We start from the raw sequence: 16,643 nt of genomic DNA, 5'->3' as shown, positions 1-16,643 counted from the left end.
GAGCCTCTCCTTCTTCCTCTCTCCCTCACATTCTCCCTTGCTTCCTCACATTCTCCCTCATTCTGCAGTCACACTAAGATACTTTTTAATTTCTCTGAGCTTTCCTCCATATCTCCTCTTTACTGGCTCCAGGGAATAGATTTCCTCTGAACAAGCCCTCACTAGCCCTCCCTGAACCTAATCCACCAACAGGTAGCCAGACTGTAGCTTACCGGCTAGCCTACCTACCAGGACGTAACTGATAAGACTGCATAACTGTCTGCACAACTGTAAAGCAGATCACAAGTCATTGAGTCTGTTAGTTCTATTTTGTAGACATATGAAAAGCCAACAGACAAACAAGCACTTCTGTGAATTGGAGTGTTAGGTCACTCCTCATTAGGAACACTGGAGCCAGGGGTGATTCAGAGAAACAGACATTACACACTGTTGTTCAAGAACTATTCAACAAAGCCTGTCTGAGGAAAATATGCTGTCTCTCTATGTGGGTGTGTGTGTGTGTGTGTGCATCAGAAATGGTGTCTCAGATTGGAGGAAAACATTACATGAGGAAAACACCGGCAGGGAGAGAGGGTCACAGGGAGAGGGATCTCACCACACGGTCAAATACAAAAACGGCAGGGTAGCCTAGTGGTTAGAGCGTTGGACTAGTAACCGCAAGGTTGCAAGTTCAAACCCCCGAGCTGACAAGGTACAAATCTGTCGTTCTGCCCCTGAACAGGCAGTTGACCCACTGTTCCTAGGCTGTCATTGAAAATAATAATTTGTTCTTAACTGACTTGCCTAGTTAAATAAAGGTAAAATAAAATAAAAAATGTACACTTTAAAAGGTCAAAACTAAAAATCCTTAAAACATTCATAGTGACAGAAGTATGAAACCTTCCATGATGGTAAAGACTATAGTGTATTGTTACATTCCTGACCTTTGGCTTACATCTCACCCCACCACTACCCACTAGCAGGGTCACGCATGATGTCATAGGATATTTGCATGCAGTTAGAGTGCAGCTCAGAGACAAACAAACAGCCACCAGCTGTGTCATAACACCCATTAGACAGTGTCTGTCTGGACTGGAGAGGAGGCGACAGTCTACAGCAGCTTGTTCTAGTTGTTATGATGGCCTTTTACAATGGCTCAGAACCAGAACTTCAGCCAGGCAGCACTCAGAGTCATTCATCAAAACAATCCTAACCAATCTCCGTAATGTTAAACTAATACATTGTAAAGTAATGTGTTCCATGTGGGTTGATTCTAACTGAAGAGATTAAACAACCTGAAAGGCTGAAGGTGTTGTAGTGCTGGACAACGTGGATAGAAATCCCTATCATTATAATCCTACTGAATCCCCATGATAACAATAAGAACACTGAGATGCACAGTAGGCCTATTACAGGCCTCTAGGCTATACTTTCCAATGCTGTTCTAAGATTGCAACTGCGCTGTTTCGACTGCTGTCTGAAATGATTAACATTAGGCTATAGGCAAGCCTGTTAACTGCAGAATACCCAGCAAAATATCATAAAATTAAATTTCAAACACACACACACACACAGTCCCCCTCTCTCGTACCAGTTTGATGTGTTGTATGGTGGCCTCTCTGGGGACGTCCATCTGGATGTAGATACCGGTGGGTAACAGGAAGTCCACAGTGACCAGGTCCTCTCCACACAGCTGGGAGTGGGCCGCCCACAAGTCCAGGTCGTCTGTCATGGCGGGAGGCATCGCAGGGACCAACACCCAGCTCAACCATAAGGACCTGGGAGGAGGAAAGAGGACCGTTAGGGAGAGTAACCATGTACTGCTGAAGAACCACAACTACATGCAGAGAGTATAGAACTGTAACCGTGAATGGCTGAACCACACCTCACAGAGTTCTTCCAATTCCTACTATCCTATTGAAATGCAGACATAGTTTGATAGTCTTTACTGATGACTGAAAGTTGGGTGGTGTCAGGCTGAGGAGACTGTTATACTCCATCTTTGCCCCCAGGGGGAGCCCTGTATAACACAGACTGGCCATGGTTGGGTGAGCGCCAGCCCTCAGAGGAATGCCCACTAAGCAAACACAGGAACAAAAAGGTCACCAACCCTTCCCCTCACCCCTGACAACCTGCTCTGGTTCCCCCCCTCACTTGGCCATGAGGCTGTTGCCAAGGCAATTATCAAGTAAACGGAGTTGAGGTAAATTTAGCTGCCATTTTTCAAATCATCCAGTTAGTGTGGGACTGGAGTTGACAGGTTTTCAAAATTCCCTTCAAAAAATGTGTTACGGGTTTAGGAGGTGGTTCAAGTACACACACACACACACACACACACACACACACACACACACACACACACACACACACACACACACTACAGTAAGTGCTTGAGCAGCTTTGGTAAAGAACCACATGCTGCCCAGTTTCCATTCTGGCTCAGTGTTTCATCACAATAGACCATCCACAATCACAGTTGCCTTTCTGTAATGACCTATTCCTGAAGAGCATGTCTTTAAGTGCTCCAGCAGGGCACAGTTCAATCTCCATTTTGGCTCAATATCACCAGGCCATTAAATCCAGCAGCAGCCCCATTGTCTCTAATGGTGTTAAGTGCTTGGGTCCATTTTGGCTCTGCAGCAAGTACAGTATCGTGGCCCATTTGGAGCCACTATCTTGGCCACTTAACATGATCAGCTATGCATATACAACTGCTCTGACTGCCATTCAACACTCTGAACTAGAACATTCTCTCTTAAAGGGACTGAACAATTTCTGAGCCACCATTGGTGAGTGGTGGAACTAAACACTAGTGCTGGGATGATAAAGATAACATTATTGACACCGACCATATTGATCACTTATCATCTCCGGCATTTTGCGGATGTCGTTCATTACAATAAGTAGCCTATACTAGACAAATGTCAATGAAATAAGTTTGCTAATGCGACAATTGATGGCTACAACCATCAGACTAGTCATAGTTTACAGTGCATCCAGAAAGTATTCAGACAACTTGACTTTTTCCACATTTTGTTAGCCTTATGGATTCAATTGAAAAAAAATCGACACACAATAACAAAGCGAAAACAGGTTTTTAGATATTCTCCCAAAACCAAGCATGAGGTTGAAGAAATTGTCCGTAGAGCGCTGAGACAGGATTGTGTCGAGGCACAGATCTGGGGAAGGGTACCAAAACATTTCTGGAGCATTGAAGGTCCCCAAGAACTCAGTGGCCTCCATCATTCTTAAATGGAAGAAGTTTGGAACCACCAAGACTCTTCCTAGAGCTGGCCGCCCGGCCAAACTGAGCAATTGGGGGAGAAGGGCCTTGGTCAGGGAGGTGACCAAGAACCTGATGGTCACTCTGGTCAGAGCTCCATAGTTCCTCTGTTGAGATGGGAGAACCTTCCAGAAGGACAACAATCTCTGTAGCACTCCACCAATTAGGCCTTTATGGTAGAGTGGCCAGACAGAAGCCACTCTTCAGTAAAAGGCACATGACAGCCCACTTGGGGTTTGCCAAAAGGCACCTAAAGACTCTCATACCATGAGAAACAAGATTCTCTGGTCTGATGAAACCAAAATGTAACTCTTTGGCCTGAATGCCAAGCGTCACATCTGGAGGAAACCTGGCACCATCCCTACGGTCAAGGAAGGTGGTGGCAGCATCATGCTTTGGGGATGCTTTTCAGCGGCAGGGACTGGGAGACTAGTCAGGATCAAGGGAAAGATGAACAGAGCAAAGTACAGAGATCCTTGATTAAAAAAAACTGCTCCAGAGCACTAAGGACATCAGATTGGGGCAAAGGTTCACCTTCCAACAGGACTATATATCAGTTTTAATTATTTATAAATGTGCATACATTTCTAAAAAAACGTTTTTGCTTTGTCATTATAGGGTATTGTGTGTAGATTGATGAGGGGGAAATAATAATTTATCCATTTTAGAATAAGGCACAACTTAACATTTGGAAAAAGTCCAGGGGTCTGAATACTTTCTGAACGCACTGTAAACTACTACCACTAGTTTGATGGTTGTAGCCATCAATTTTCCAATTAGCAAACGCATTGCATTGATATTTCTCTAGTATAGGCTACTTATCATAATGAACGACATCAGCAAAGTGCCTGAGATGATAACTGATCAATATGGTCGGTGTCCATCATTTCCCCTTTATCATCCTTGATAAAAACCTGCTCCAGAGCGCTAAGGACCTCAGACTGGGGCAAAGGTTCACCTTCCAACAGGACAACGACCCTAAGCACACAGCAAAGACACTGAGGAGTGGCTTCGGGACAAGTCTCTGAATGTCCTTGAGTGGCCCAGCCAGAGCCCGGACTTGAACATCTCTGGAGAGACCTGAAAATAGCTGTGCAGTGACGCTCCTCATCCAACCTGACAGAGCTTGAGAGGATCTGCAGAGAAGAATGGGAGAAGCTCCCCAAATAAAGGTGTGCCAAGCTTGAAGCGTCATACCAAAAGAAGATGAGGCCGTAATTGCTGCCAAAGATGCGTCAACAAAGTCTGAATACTTTTGTAAATGTCATATTTTAATCTTTATTTATAAATGTGCAAACATTTATAAAAAACTGTTTTTGCTTTGTCATTATGGGGTATTGTGTATAGATTGATGAAGGGGAAAAAACACTAAATCATTTTAGAATAAGGCGTAACGTAACAAAATGTAGATAAAGTCCAGGGGTCTGAATACTTTCCGAATGCACTGTAAAGGATCATAAAAAAACTTTAAAAAAACTTGTGCACAATGTTAGAAATGTATCATTCTATTTATTCATCAGTATTGCATCAATTCAAGCAATTTATCACAAAATGGATTTTTGTCCATATCGCCCAGTTCTAAGCACTTTGTCAAATGTGCAGTTGAATGCCTGTCTCAGACAAACAATGTGCAGTTGAATGCCTGTCTCAGACAAACAATGTGCAGTTGAATGCCTGTCTCAGACAAACAATGTACAGTTGAATGCCTGTCTTAGACAAACAATGTGCAGTTGAATGCCTGTCTCAGACAAACAATGTGCAGTTGAATGCCTGTCTCAGACAAACAATGTACAGTTGAATGCCTGTCTCAGAAAAACAATGTGCAGTTGAATGCCTGTCTTAGACAAACAATGTGCAGTTGAATGCCTGTCTCAGACAAACAATGTACAGTTGAATGCCTGTCTCAGACAAACAATGTACAGTTGAATGCCTGTCTCAGACAAACAATGTGCAGTTGAATGCCTGTCTCAGAAAAACAATGTGCAGTTGAATGCCTGTCTTAGACAAACAATGTGCAGTTGAATGCCTGTCTCAGACAAACAATGTACAGTTGAATGCCTGTCTCAGACAAACAATGTACAGTTGAATGCCTGTCTCAGACAAACAATGTGCAGTTGAATGCCTGTCTCAGACAAACAATGTGCAGTTGAATGCCTGTCTCAGACAAACAATGTGCAGTTGAATGCCTGTCTCAGACAAACAATGTACAGTTGAATGCCTGTCTCAGAAAAACAATGTGCAGTTGAATGCCTGTCTTAGACAAACAATGTGCAGTTGAATGCCTGTCTCAGACAAACAATGTACAGTTGAATGCCTGTCTCAGACAAACAATGTGCAGTTGAATGCCTGTCTCAGACAAACAATGTGCAGTTGAATGCCTGTCTCAGACAAACAATGTGCAGTTGAATGCCTGTCTCAGACAAACAATGTGCAGTTGAATGCCTGTCTCAGACAAACAATGTGCAGTTGAATGCCTGTCTCAGACAAACAATGTACAGTTGAATGCCTGTCTCAGACAAACAATGTGCAGTTGAATGCCTGTCTCAGACAAACAATGTGCAGTTGAATGCCTGTCTCAGACAAACAATGCAGGGAACCAGAGGGTGATGTCACAGAGGAGCTCAGTTACACTCATGAAAGGAAAGGTGACACCACAACGTGTCTGTCTGACGCAGTCACAACTAACATGAGGAGACACACTGAACATCCCCCCCAGAGTCACAATGGGATTTGATAAACTATTAGCATCCGTTGCTATAGCAACGGTATGATGACCTAATGCGTTGCATTTTGGAGATTACAGCAAAAATAACATTATTTTCATCCCGCTACGTAAACAAAGCTGATTTTTGTTTAAACACGTTTTGTTTAGCTAATAAGATCACACTATTTGTCATGACAGGCCCACCCACCTCAAGGGCAAAACCATTTAGTGGCCCACCTCTTCACAGTGGAGAGAAAAAAAACATTAAAGTTAAACTTCGCCATAGGCCACAGAGAAAATAATGCAGTTTTAAAGCAATTTTTTTGCAATTCTAAACATTTTGCCATATATATATAGGGTGGAGATAAAGCACCCCCACAACATGATGCTGCCACCCCTGTGCTTCACAGTTGGGATGGTGTTCTTCGGCTTGCAAGCCTGCACAAGCCTTGCAAGATTTCCCCTGGGCTAGTGCGTTCATGTGTGTGTGTAAGTCATACAGGTGTGATTTCATCATGACAGTGTAAAGGGTATAGGAAAATGTATAGGGTGTCTGTGATAGCAGAGGAGTCACTTTAGAACTACGACAGCCTAGTCAATATTAATGACATACATATTCCACTGTCACACTTAATGAAATTATTCCACCATGTCAGTTTGGAAAGAAAGAACCGTTGTCATGGTAACAACCCATCGTTCTATTGAACAGGTCTCCCCTAAAGACTGATGAATACATTATGATTAGGATTATTAACAAGTATGTCCTTATGTTCTTTGTAAACTGTTGCGGTCTCTCTCTCGACTCTAGTCTACAATGGGGCAGTGTGTGCGAGGAGGGGGGAGATATGAGGTCATGGTCAGTGATTAAGGACTCTGTGACACTTCTAAAAATACTACAATGAGTTCACAAAAGAGGAAGACCCCCACCCCCGCTCCACTATAAATACAGTACCGGTGTGAATGAGGTCACATTCTCTCGCTCTCTCACACACACAATCTATACTAGGGCATCCTGAGTCAGCTTTTCCACTAGCTCTCTAGCTGAGGGACTGTTGTTCAGGGGGGAATGGGGGCTTAGGGACTGTACTGACCACATCCAGTCACATTCATCCACATCAGCCCACATGGTGTCATGTCATACCCCTTCCCTCTCTGAACATGTTAACTCCCCTTGGGAATGGGGGGAAATTGAGTGTGTGTGTGAGTGAGATTAGTCAGTAGGGCGTGAGTTGTGAAAGTGTTGTGGTACACAGTGGTAGCACTTCTAGGTGAACAGAACACATTTTGATGTAGAACTAGTCATCCACAGTTACCCTGAGGTTCTGTCTCAGTGTGTGGCCCAACATAACAGGCGAATTAGGAGTGTGTGTGAGGTGTGTGCATGAGGCTTATGAAGGGTGTGTGTGTGTGTGAGAAACAGTCACCCTCACTGCTGCTCAAACATGACAGATATCACTAGACACTCCTACTTGTGGATTTAGAGAGTGGCTGTGGGCTTGAGACAGGATGTGATAGAAAAAACTGAAGAGGATAAATAACATTTACTGTAGTGAGGTCTACTGTAGCAACATCATAGTTGTGGTCTGGTCTGTACAGTCCAACAACAATCAACTGGACATAGTAGGCCTACCATAGAGGACAGGGTAATGAGGCTGTATACTCTAGATGGTGGAGATAACATATTGTGTGTGATTGTATTTATTCAACACATAGACACTGTGGTTTTCCACATGTTCCTGTCTGTGGTAAACATCAATGTCATATCTTGTAGTTGTCCATTTGGTGGGAAAAGTGGCCGAGGATATTGGATTAGCGCTCAAACTACAACCCCCCCTCTACCTTCTATCTCTCTGGTCTGTCCCTCTCCTCCCCACCCTGTATCAGTGGGTACTGACGTGGCCAAGAGATTATATTTCAATTTTTTACTTGGACCCCTTTTTCTCCCTAATTTCATGGTATCCAATTGGTAGCTACAATCTTGTCTCATCGCTGCAACTCGGACTCGGGAGAGGCGAAGGTTGAGAGCCGTGTGTCCCCCCGAAACGCAACCCAGCCAAGCCACACTGCCCGCTCAACCCGAAAGCCAGCCGCACCAATGTGTCGGAAGAAACAGCGTACACCTGGCGACCGTGTTAGCGTGCATTGCGCCAGCCTGCCACAGGAGTCGCTGGTGCGCGATGGGACAAGGACATCCCTGCCGGACAGACCCTCTCCTAAACCGGACGATGCTGGGCCAATTGTGCACCGCCCCATTGATCTCCCGGTAGCGGCAGAGGCTTATTGCGACATCACATAGCATACATGTGGCTCCATAATGCATCCATTATGATGTCATAAAAGCCAGTTCTCATCCCTCCTCACTCATCGCCCTGTGGGTGGAGAGAGGGAGGGAGGAAATGTCAACAGATTTATTTCATGCTCAGCACAGCCCACTCAGAGTGCACCACTGCTTAATCCTCAAGACTAAATGCATGCTATTCAATCGATCGCTGCCCGCACCTGCTCGCCCGTCCAGCATCGCTACTCTGGATGGCTCTGACGTGGACAACTACAAAATCCCTGGGTGTCTGGCTAGACTGTAAACTCTCCTTCCAGACTCACATTAAGCATCTCCAATCCAAAATTAAATCTAGAACCGGCTTCCTATATTGCAACAAAGCATCCTTCACTCATACTGCTAAACATACCCTCATAAAACTGACCATCCTACCGATCCTCGACTTCCGTGATGTCATCTATAAAATAGCCTCCAATACTCTACTCAACAAACTGTCTATGACAGTGCCATTCGTTTTGTCACCAAAGCCCCATACACTACCCACCATTGCGACCTGTAAACTCTCGTTGGTTGGCCCTCGCTTCATACTGCGCCAAACCCACTGGCTACAGGTTATCTACAAGTCTCTGCTAGGTAAAGCCTCGCCTTATCTCAGCTCACTGGTCACCATAGCAGCACCCACTCGTAGCACACGCTCCAGCAGGTATATCTCACTGGTCACCCCCAAAGCCAATTCCTCATTTGGTCATCTTTCCTTCCAGTTCTCTGGTGCCCATGACTGAAACAAACTACAAAAATCTCTGAAACTGGAGACTCATATCTCCCTCACTAGCTTTAAGCACCAGCTGTCAGAGCAGCTCACAGATCACTGCACCCAGCCCATCTATCTACCTACCTCATCCCCATACTGGTATTTATTTATTTATTTTGCTCCTTTGCACCCCAGTATCTCTACCTGCACATTCATCTTCTGCCGATCTACCATTCCAGTGTTTAATTGCTATATTGTAATTACTTCGCCACCATGGCCTATTTATTTCCTTAACTTACCTCATTTGCACTCACTGTATATAGACTTTTTGTTTTCTTTTGTTCTACTGTATTATTGACTATATATTTTGTTTATTCCATGTGTAACTCTGTGTTGTTGTATGTGTCGAATTGCTACGCTTTATCTTGGCCAGGTCGCAGTTGCAAATGAGAACTTGTTCTCAACTAGCCTACCTGGTTAAATAAAGGTGTTCTCAACTAGCCTACCTGGTTAAATAAAGGTGTTCTCAACTAGCCTACCTGGTTAAATAAAGGTGTTCTCAACTAGCCTACCTGGTTAAATAAAGGTGAAATAAATAAATGAAAAAGAGAATATAATGGCAGCGATGGCTGCAGGGTGGCTGTGTGTGGATAAATAGCACTATTGAGATTGGGGATGGAGATGCAGGTTCTTATTGTATGCATGTACGTTTGGAAGGGGTAAGGGAGTAGAGGGAAGGGGAAGGGATAAATGTTTGGAAGGGGAAGGGAGTAGAGGGAAGGGGAAGGGATAAATGTTTGGAAGGGGAAGGGAGTAGAGGGAAGGGGAAGGGATAAATGTTTGGAAGGGGTAAGGGAGTAGAGGGAAGGGGGAAGGGAGTAGAGGGAAGGGGAAGGGATAAATGTTTGGAAGGGGTAAGGGAGTAGAGGGAAGGGGGAAGGGAGTAGAGGGAAGGGAAAGGGATACATGTTTGGAAGGGGTAAGGGAGTAGAGGGAAGGGGTAAGGGAGTAGAGGGAAGGGGTAAGGGAGTAGAGGGAAGGGGAAAGGATAAATGTTTGGAAGGGGTAAGGGAGTAGAGGGAAGGGGTAAGGGAGTAGAGGGAAGGGGAAGGGATAAATGTTTGGAAGGGGAAGGGAGTAGAGGGAAGGGGAAGGGATAAATGTTTGGAAGGGGTAAGGGAGTAGAGGGAAGGGGGAAGGGAGTAGAGGGAAGGGGAAGGGATAAATGTTTGGAAGGGGTAAGGGAGTAGAGGGAAGGGGGAAGGGAGTAGAGGGAAGGGAAAAGGATACATGTTTGGAAGGGGTAAGGGAGTAGAGGGAAGGGGTAAGGGAGTAGAGGGAAGGGGTAAGGGAGTAGAGGGAAGGGGAAAGGATAAATGTTTGGAAGGGGTAAGGGAGTAGAGGGAATGGGTAAGGGAGTAGATGGAAGGGGAAAGGGAGTAGAGGGAAGGGGAAGGGATAAATGTTTGGAAGGGGTAAGGGAGTAGAGGGAAGGGGTAAGGGAGTAGATGGAAGGGGAAAGGGAGTAGAGGGAAGGGGAAGGGATAAATGTTTGGAAGGGGAAGGGAGTAGAGGGAAGGGGAAAGGATACCTGTTTGGAAGGGGTAAGGGAGTAGAGGGAAGGGGTAAGGGAGTAGAGGGAAGGGGTAAGGGAGTAGAGGGAAGGGGAAAGGATAAATGTTTGGAAGGGGTAAGGGAGTAGAGGGAAGGGGAAAGGATACATGTTTGGAAGGGGTAAGGGAGTAGAGGGAAGGGGTAAGGGAGTAAAGGGAAGGGGAAGGGATAAATGTTTGGAAGGGGAAGGGAGTAGAGGGAAGGGGAAAGGATACCTGTTTGGAAGGGGTAAGGGAGTAGAGGGAAGGGGTAAGGGAGTAGAGGGAAGGGGTAAGGGAGTAGAGGGAAGGGGAAAGGATAAATGTTTGGAAGGGGTAAGGGAGTAGAGGGAAGGGGAAAGGATACATGTTTGGAAGGGGTAAGGGAGTAGAGGGAAGGGGTAAGGGAGTAAAGGGAAGGGGAAGGGATACATGTTTGGAAGGGGTAAGGGAGTAGAGGGAAGGGGTAAGGGAGTAGAGGGAAGGGGTAAGGGAGTAGAGGGAAGGGGAAAGGATAAATGTTTGGAAGGGGTAAGGGAGTAGAGGGAAGGGGTAAGGGAGTAGAAGGAAGGGGAAAGGATAAATGTTTGGAAGGGGTAAGGGAGTAGAGGGAAGGGGAAAGGATACATGTTTGGAAGGGGAAAGGATAAATGTTTGGAAGGGGTAAGGGAGTAGAGGGAAGGGGTAAGGGAGTAGAGGGAAGGGGAAAGGATAAATGTTTGGAAGGAGCAGCACAGCCCAAAGTCAGATGTCACATGCTCATACCACTGTGTTAATGAGGGTTAGGCTCAACACATTACTGTACACGCCTGGATACTGAGCATGCCTCAACCACTCATCTGTTCTGGCACTGACATTTATGTAATGCAGCGTCACTAGGCAGGGAGTTTAGTGGTGGAGTGTTCATGTGTGTCATATCCTCTCTGAGACACAAGTCTGTTACATACAGTGCCTTGCGAAAGTATTCGGCCCCCTTGAACTTTGCGACCTTTTGCCACATTTCAGGCTTCAAACATAAAGATATAAAACTGTATTTTTTTGTGAAGAATCAACAACAAGTGGGACACAATCATGAAGTGGAACGACATTTATTGGATATTTCAAACTTTTTTAACAAATCAAAAACTGAAAAATTGGGCGTGCAAAATTATTCAGCCCCTTTACTTTCAGTGCAGCAAACTCTCTCCAGAAGTTCAGTGAGGATCTCTGAATGATCCAATGTTGACCTAAATGACTAATGATGATAAATACAATCCACCTGTGTGTAATCAAGTCTCCGTATAAATGCACCTGCACTGTGATAGTCTCAGAGGTCCGTTAAAAGCGCAGAGAGCATCATGAAGAACAAGGAACACACCAGGCAGGTCCGAGATACTGTTGTGAAGAAGTTTAAAGCCGGATTTGGATACAAAAAGATTTCCCAAGCTTTAAACATCCCAAGGAGCACTGTGCAAGCGATAATATTGAAATGGAAGGAGTATCAGACCACTGCAAATCTACCAAGACCTGGCCGTCCCTCTAAACTTTCAGCTCATACAAGGAGAAGACTGATCAGCGATGCAGCCAAGAGGCCCATGATCACTCTGGATGAACTGCAGAGATCTACAGCTGAGGTGGGAGACTCTGTCCATAGGACAACAATCAGTCGTATATTGCACAAATCTGGCCTTTATGGAAGAGTGGCAAAAAGAAAGCCATTTCTTAAAGATATCCATAAAAAGTGTTGTTTAAAGTTTGCCACAAGCCACCTGGGAGACACACCAAACATGTGGAAGAAGGTGCTCTGGTCAGATGAAACAAAAATTGAACATTTTGGCAACAGTGCAAAACATTATGTTTGGCGTAAAAGCAACACAGCTCATCACCCTGAACACACCATCCCCACTGTCAAACATGGTGGTGGCAGCATCATGGTTTGGGCCTGCTTTTCTTCAGCAGGGACAGGGAAGATGGTTAAAATTGATGGGAAGATGGATGGAGCCAAATACAGGACCATTCTGGAAGAAAACCTGATGGAGTCTGCAAAAGACCTGAGACTGGGACGGAGATTTGTCTTCCAACAAGACAATGATCCAAAACATAAAGCAAAATCTACAATGGAATGGTTCAAAAATAAACATATCCAGGTGTTAGAATGGCCAAGTCAAAGTCCAGACCTGAATCCAATCGAGAATCTGTGGAAAGAACTGAAAACTGCTGTTCACAAATGCTCTCCATCCAACCTCACTGAGCTCGAGCTGTTTTGCAAGGAGGAATGGGAAAAAATGTCAGTCTCTCGATGTGCAAAACTGATAGAGACATACCCCAAGCGACTTACAGCTGTAATCGCAGCAAAAGGTGGCGCTACAAAGTATTAACTTAAAGGGGCTGAATAATTTTGCACGCCCAATTTTTCAGTTTCTGATTTGTTAGAAAAGTTTGAAATATCCAATAAATGTCATTCCACTTCATGATTGTGTCCCACTTGTTGTTGATTCTTCACAAAAAAATACAGTTTTATATCTTTATGTTTGAAGCCTGAAATGTGGCAAAAGGTCGCAAAGTTCAAGGGGGCCGAATACTTTCGCAAGGCACTGTACCACCCCCCCACACTATTTTCTCTCACACACACGGTTCTTAATCATGTTGTTTTCTTTGGAATCCACTCAGTGTACAGCGTGGCTGCACTTGACTTGAACGTGAGGCCTCTGGGAGAACATTTGGGTGGAGGCAGAGAACTCACTCCTGCCAAACATAATGGAGAGGGAGAGAGACTGAGTAATGATAAAGAGATGGGGAAAGAAAGAGGGAGGGAGAGAATGAGGAGAGAGGAAACAGCGAGTAAGAAGACATGTATGATGTTAATATTTATCTCTGTGGCTGTAGTGTTAGATGGGTTCAACTGGATGCCCCACTTCTGTGCCTGTGCCATAATTCTGACCTTGTGAGCCCAATTCTAATCCCTCGGATGAAAATGGTCTGTTAACATGGCAAACAGTGTAGAGTAGAACACAGAAACACAGTGCGTATTGAACCCTGGCAGGATGACACAGGGGCTGCAGGAAGTCACCTTGGATTATCAACACGTGTTAAAAAAAGCCCATTGGTGTTAAAAACAAGCTAAACCTATTTTACAAATCATAGGAGCTGTAATGAGAAAAGCGAATGTTATGCTAATTAACAAATTCTTACTCAAATGACACTATAAACAAAGAATGATTCATACTGTTGTATATAAATCTACCACCTTATAAAGAAAGTGCCTAATGGTCCTTTAATCCACTGCACTGTGTTTATGCATACATGTGTATCGATGATGTAATGCATTATAGATGATGCCTGTACCATGTTTGACTATGATTTTGTTTGGTATCTCAAAACCCAGTGGTCCACAATGTGGTTTAAAACAACAACAAAAAATCTCAAACTCTACACATGTTATGGGACTGAGAGAAGAACATTTCAGTTTTAAATATAATTGAATGTAATTCTACACATTTTAACATGGCTTCTGCCATGTTCTTATGCTGAGTGACTCAAACATGACAAAATGAAATGGGAGCCCCATGCCATGGCATTCTGGGGGTTTTACATTCCCCCTAAAAGTACATTTTTATTTTTGTGATTGTTAGATTTCAATGATCTTATTTAAAAATATATAGCTCTATATTTTCTACATGCTTTATATCTGGTTTTATCCATTTAAGTTCACACTGAAAACATTTTACCATGGCTAAAAAGACACCCACCCCCCAAAATCTCAAATAAATGGATATACAGTACCAATCAAAGATTTGGACTCCTACTCCTTCAAGGGTTTCTCTTGATTTGTACATTGTATAATAATAGTGAAGACATCAAAACTATGAAATGACACATGGAATCATGACATAACCAAAAAAAGTGTTAAACAAATCTAAATATATTTTATATCTGAGAATCTTCAAAGTAGCCAGCCTTGCCTTCATGACAGCTTTGCACACGCTTGGCATTCATGATGTAGTCACATGGAATGCATTTCAATTCACAGCTGTGCCTTGTTAAAAGTCCATTTGTGAAATGTATTTTCTTCTTAATGCTTGAGCCAATCAGTTGTGTTGTGACAAGGTACAGGTGGTATACAGAAGATAGCCCTACTTGGTAAAAGACCGAGTCCATATTATGGCAAGAACAGCTCAAATAAGCAAAGAGAAACGACAGACCATCATTACTTTAAGAAATGATGGTCAGTCAACCCGGAAAACTTTGAAAGTTTCTTCAAGTGCAGTCGCAAAAACCATCAAGCGCTACGATGAAACTGGCTCTCATGAGGACCGCCACAGGAAAGGAAGACCAAGAGTTACCTCGGCTGCAGAGGGTACATTCAACAGAGTTAACTGCACCTCAGAAATTGCAGCCCAAAGATATGAATATCAGGCCTTCGTGGTCAAATTGCTGCAAAGAAACCATTAGTAAAAGGACGCCAATAAGAAGAGACTTGCTTGGGCCAAGAAATACGAGCAATGGACATTAGACCAGTGGAAATCTGTCCTTTGGTCTGATGAGTCCAAATTTGAGATGTTTGGTTCCAACCGCCGTGACTTTGTGAGACACAGAGTAGGTTAACGGATGATCTCCGCATGTGGTTCCCACCGTGAAGCATGGAGAAGTTGTGATGATGCTTTGCTGGTGACACTGATTTATTTAGAATTCAAGGCACACATAAACAGCATGGCTACCACCACATTCTGCAGCAAATCACCTTCCAAATGATGGTCCCGCTTAGTGGGACCATCATTTGTTTTTCAACAGGACAATGACCCAACACACCTCCAGGCTCTGTAAGGGCTATTTGACCAAGGAAAGTGATGGCGTGCTGCATCAGATGACCTGGCCTCCACAATCACCTGACCTTCACCCAATTGAGATGTTTTTTTTATTTAACTAGGCAAGTCAGTTAAGAACAAATTCTTATTTTCAATGACGGCCTAGGAACAGTGGTTTTACTGCCTTGTTCAGGGGCAGAACAGATGTTTACCTCGTCAGCTCGGGGATTCGATCTGGCAACCTTTTGGTTACAAGTCCAATGCCTTAGCCTAGTGTATGGGTGTATGTAAACTTCTGACTTCAACTGTATATTTATTTTTCAATCATATTTTTGGGAGTGGCGGCAATGATTTGCTGCCCACTGCTGCTAAATGTATATAGGGTAAACACTGCACACACACTCACAGGAGAGCTCCCAATAACAAGCAGCTGTTCTAACAAGGAGCTCTCCACTACAGAGAGTTTCAGACTCTTCACACCTCCCTCAGGGAATGAGAGGGAGGGAGGGAGGTAGACAGAGTTAGAAAGAAGCAAAGGGCAAAAGAGGACTGTAGGGTAATAGAATATAATTTGATTAAGCAATATTATTTCAGGATTCAAGTTGCAACAGGAAATCAGAGATAGAGGGAAGAGGAGAGAGTTGTTTATGGATGGAGGGAGATAAGAGAGTAGGGTTAAATGTGGATAGATGGTACATGCAATGGAGGGAGAGAGAGAGAACAGAGAGAAGAGAGAGAGAACAAATAAAGAGAGAGAGAGAGAACAGAGAGAGAGAGAACAGAGAGAGAGAGAGAACAGAGAGAGAGAGAGAACAGAGAGAGAGAACAGAGAGAGAACAGAGAGAGAGAGAGAACAGAGAGAGAGAGAGAGAGAACAGAGAGAGAGAGAGAGAGAGAACAGAGAGAGAGAGAGAGAACAGAGAGAGAGAACAGAGAGAGAGAAGAGAGAGAACAGAGAGAGAGAACAGAGAGAGAGAGAGAGAGAGAGAGAGAGAGAACAGAGAGAGAGAGAACAGAGAGAGAGAGAGAGAACAGAGAGAGAGAACAGAGAGAGAGAGAGAACAGAGAGAGAGAGAGAACAGAGAGAGAGAGAGAGAACAGAACAGAGAGAGAGAACAGAGAGAACAGAGAGAGAGAGAGAACAGAGAGAGAGAGAACAGAGAACAGAGAGAGAGAGAACAGAGAGAAAGAGAGAGAGAGAGAGAACAGAGAGAGAGAGAGAACAGAGAGATAACAGAGAGAGAGAGAGAACAGAGAGAGAGAGAGAGAACA

The 16,643-nt window shown here is 44.2% G+C and overlaps 1 protein-coding gene across 4 annotated transcripts in view; it reads right to left on the bottom strand.

Annotated features, from left to right (window-relative positions):
* Positions 1-16,643, bottom strand: part of LOC110507192 (phosphatidylinositol 4,5-bisphosphate 3-kinase catalytic subunit beta isoform) — an 85,091-nt gene that overhangs the window by 33,765 nt on the left and 34,683 nt on the right. For all 4 annotated transcript variants that reach the window (XM_036964685.1, XM_036964686.1, XM_036964688.1 and 1 more), the window contains one exon: positions 1,571-1,757. In XM_036964685.1, the coding sequence (XP_036820580.1) occupies positions 1,571-1,723 (153 nt within the window). In that variant the 5' untranslated portion in view covers positions 1,724-1,757. The remainder of the gene's footprint in view (positions 1-1,570; positions 1,758-16,643) is intronic.

Source organism: Oncorhynchus mykiss, chromosome 27 (genome assembly GCF_013265735.2).
Source record: "Oncorhynchus mykiss isolate Arlee chromosome 27, USDA_OmykA_1.1, whole genome shotgun sequence".
NCBI lineage: Eukaryota > Metazoa > Chordata > Actinopteri > Salmoniformes > Salmonidae > Oncorhynchus > Oncorhynchus mykiss.
This window is presented reverse-complemented; position numbering and strand designations above follow the sequence as displayed.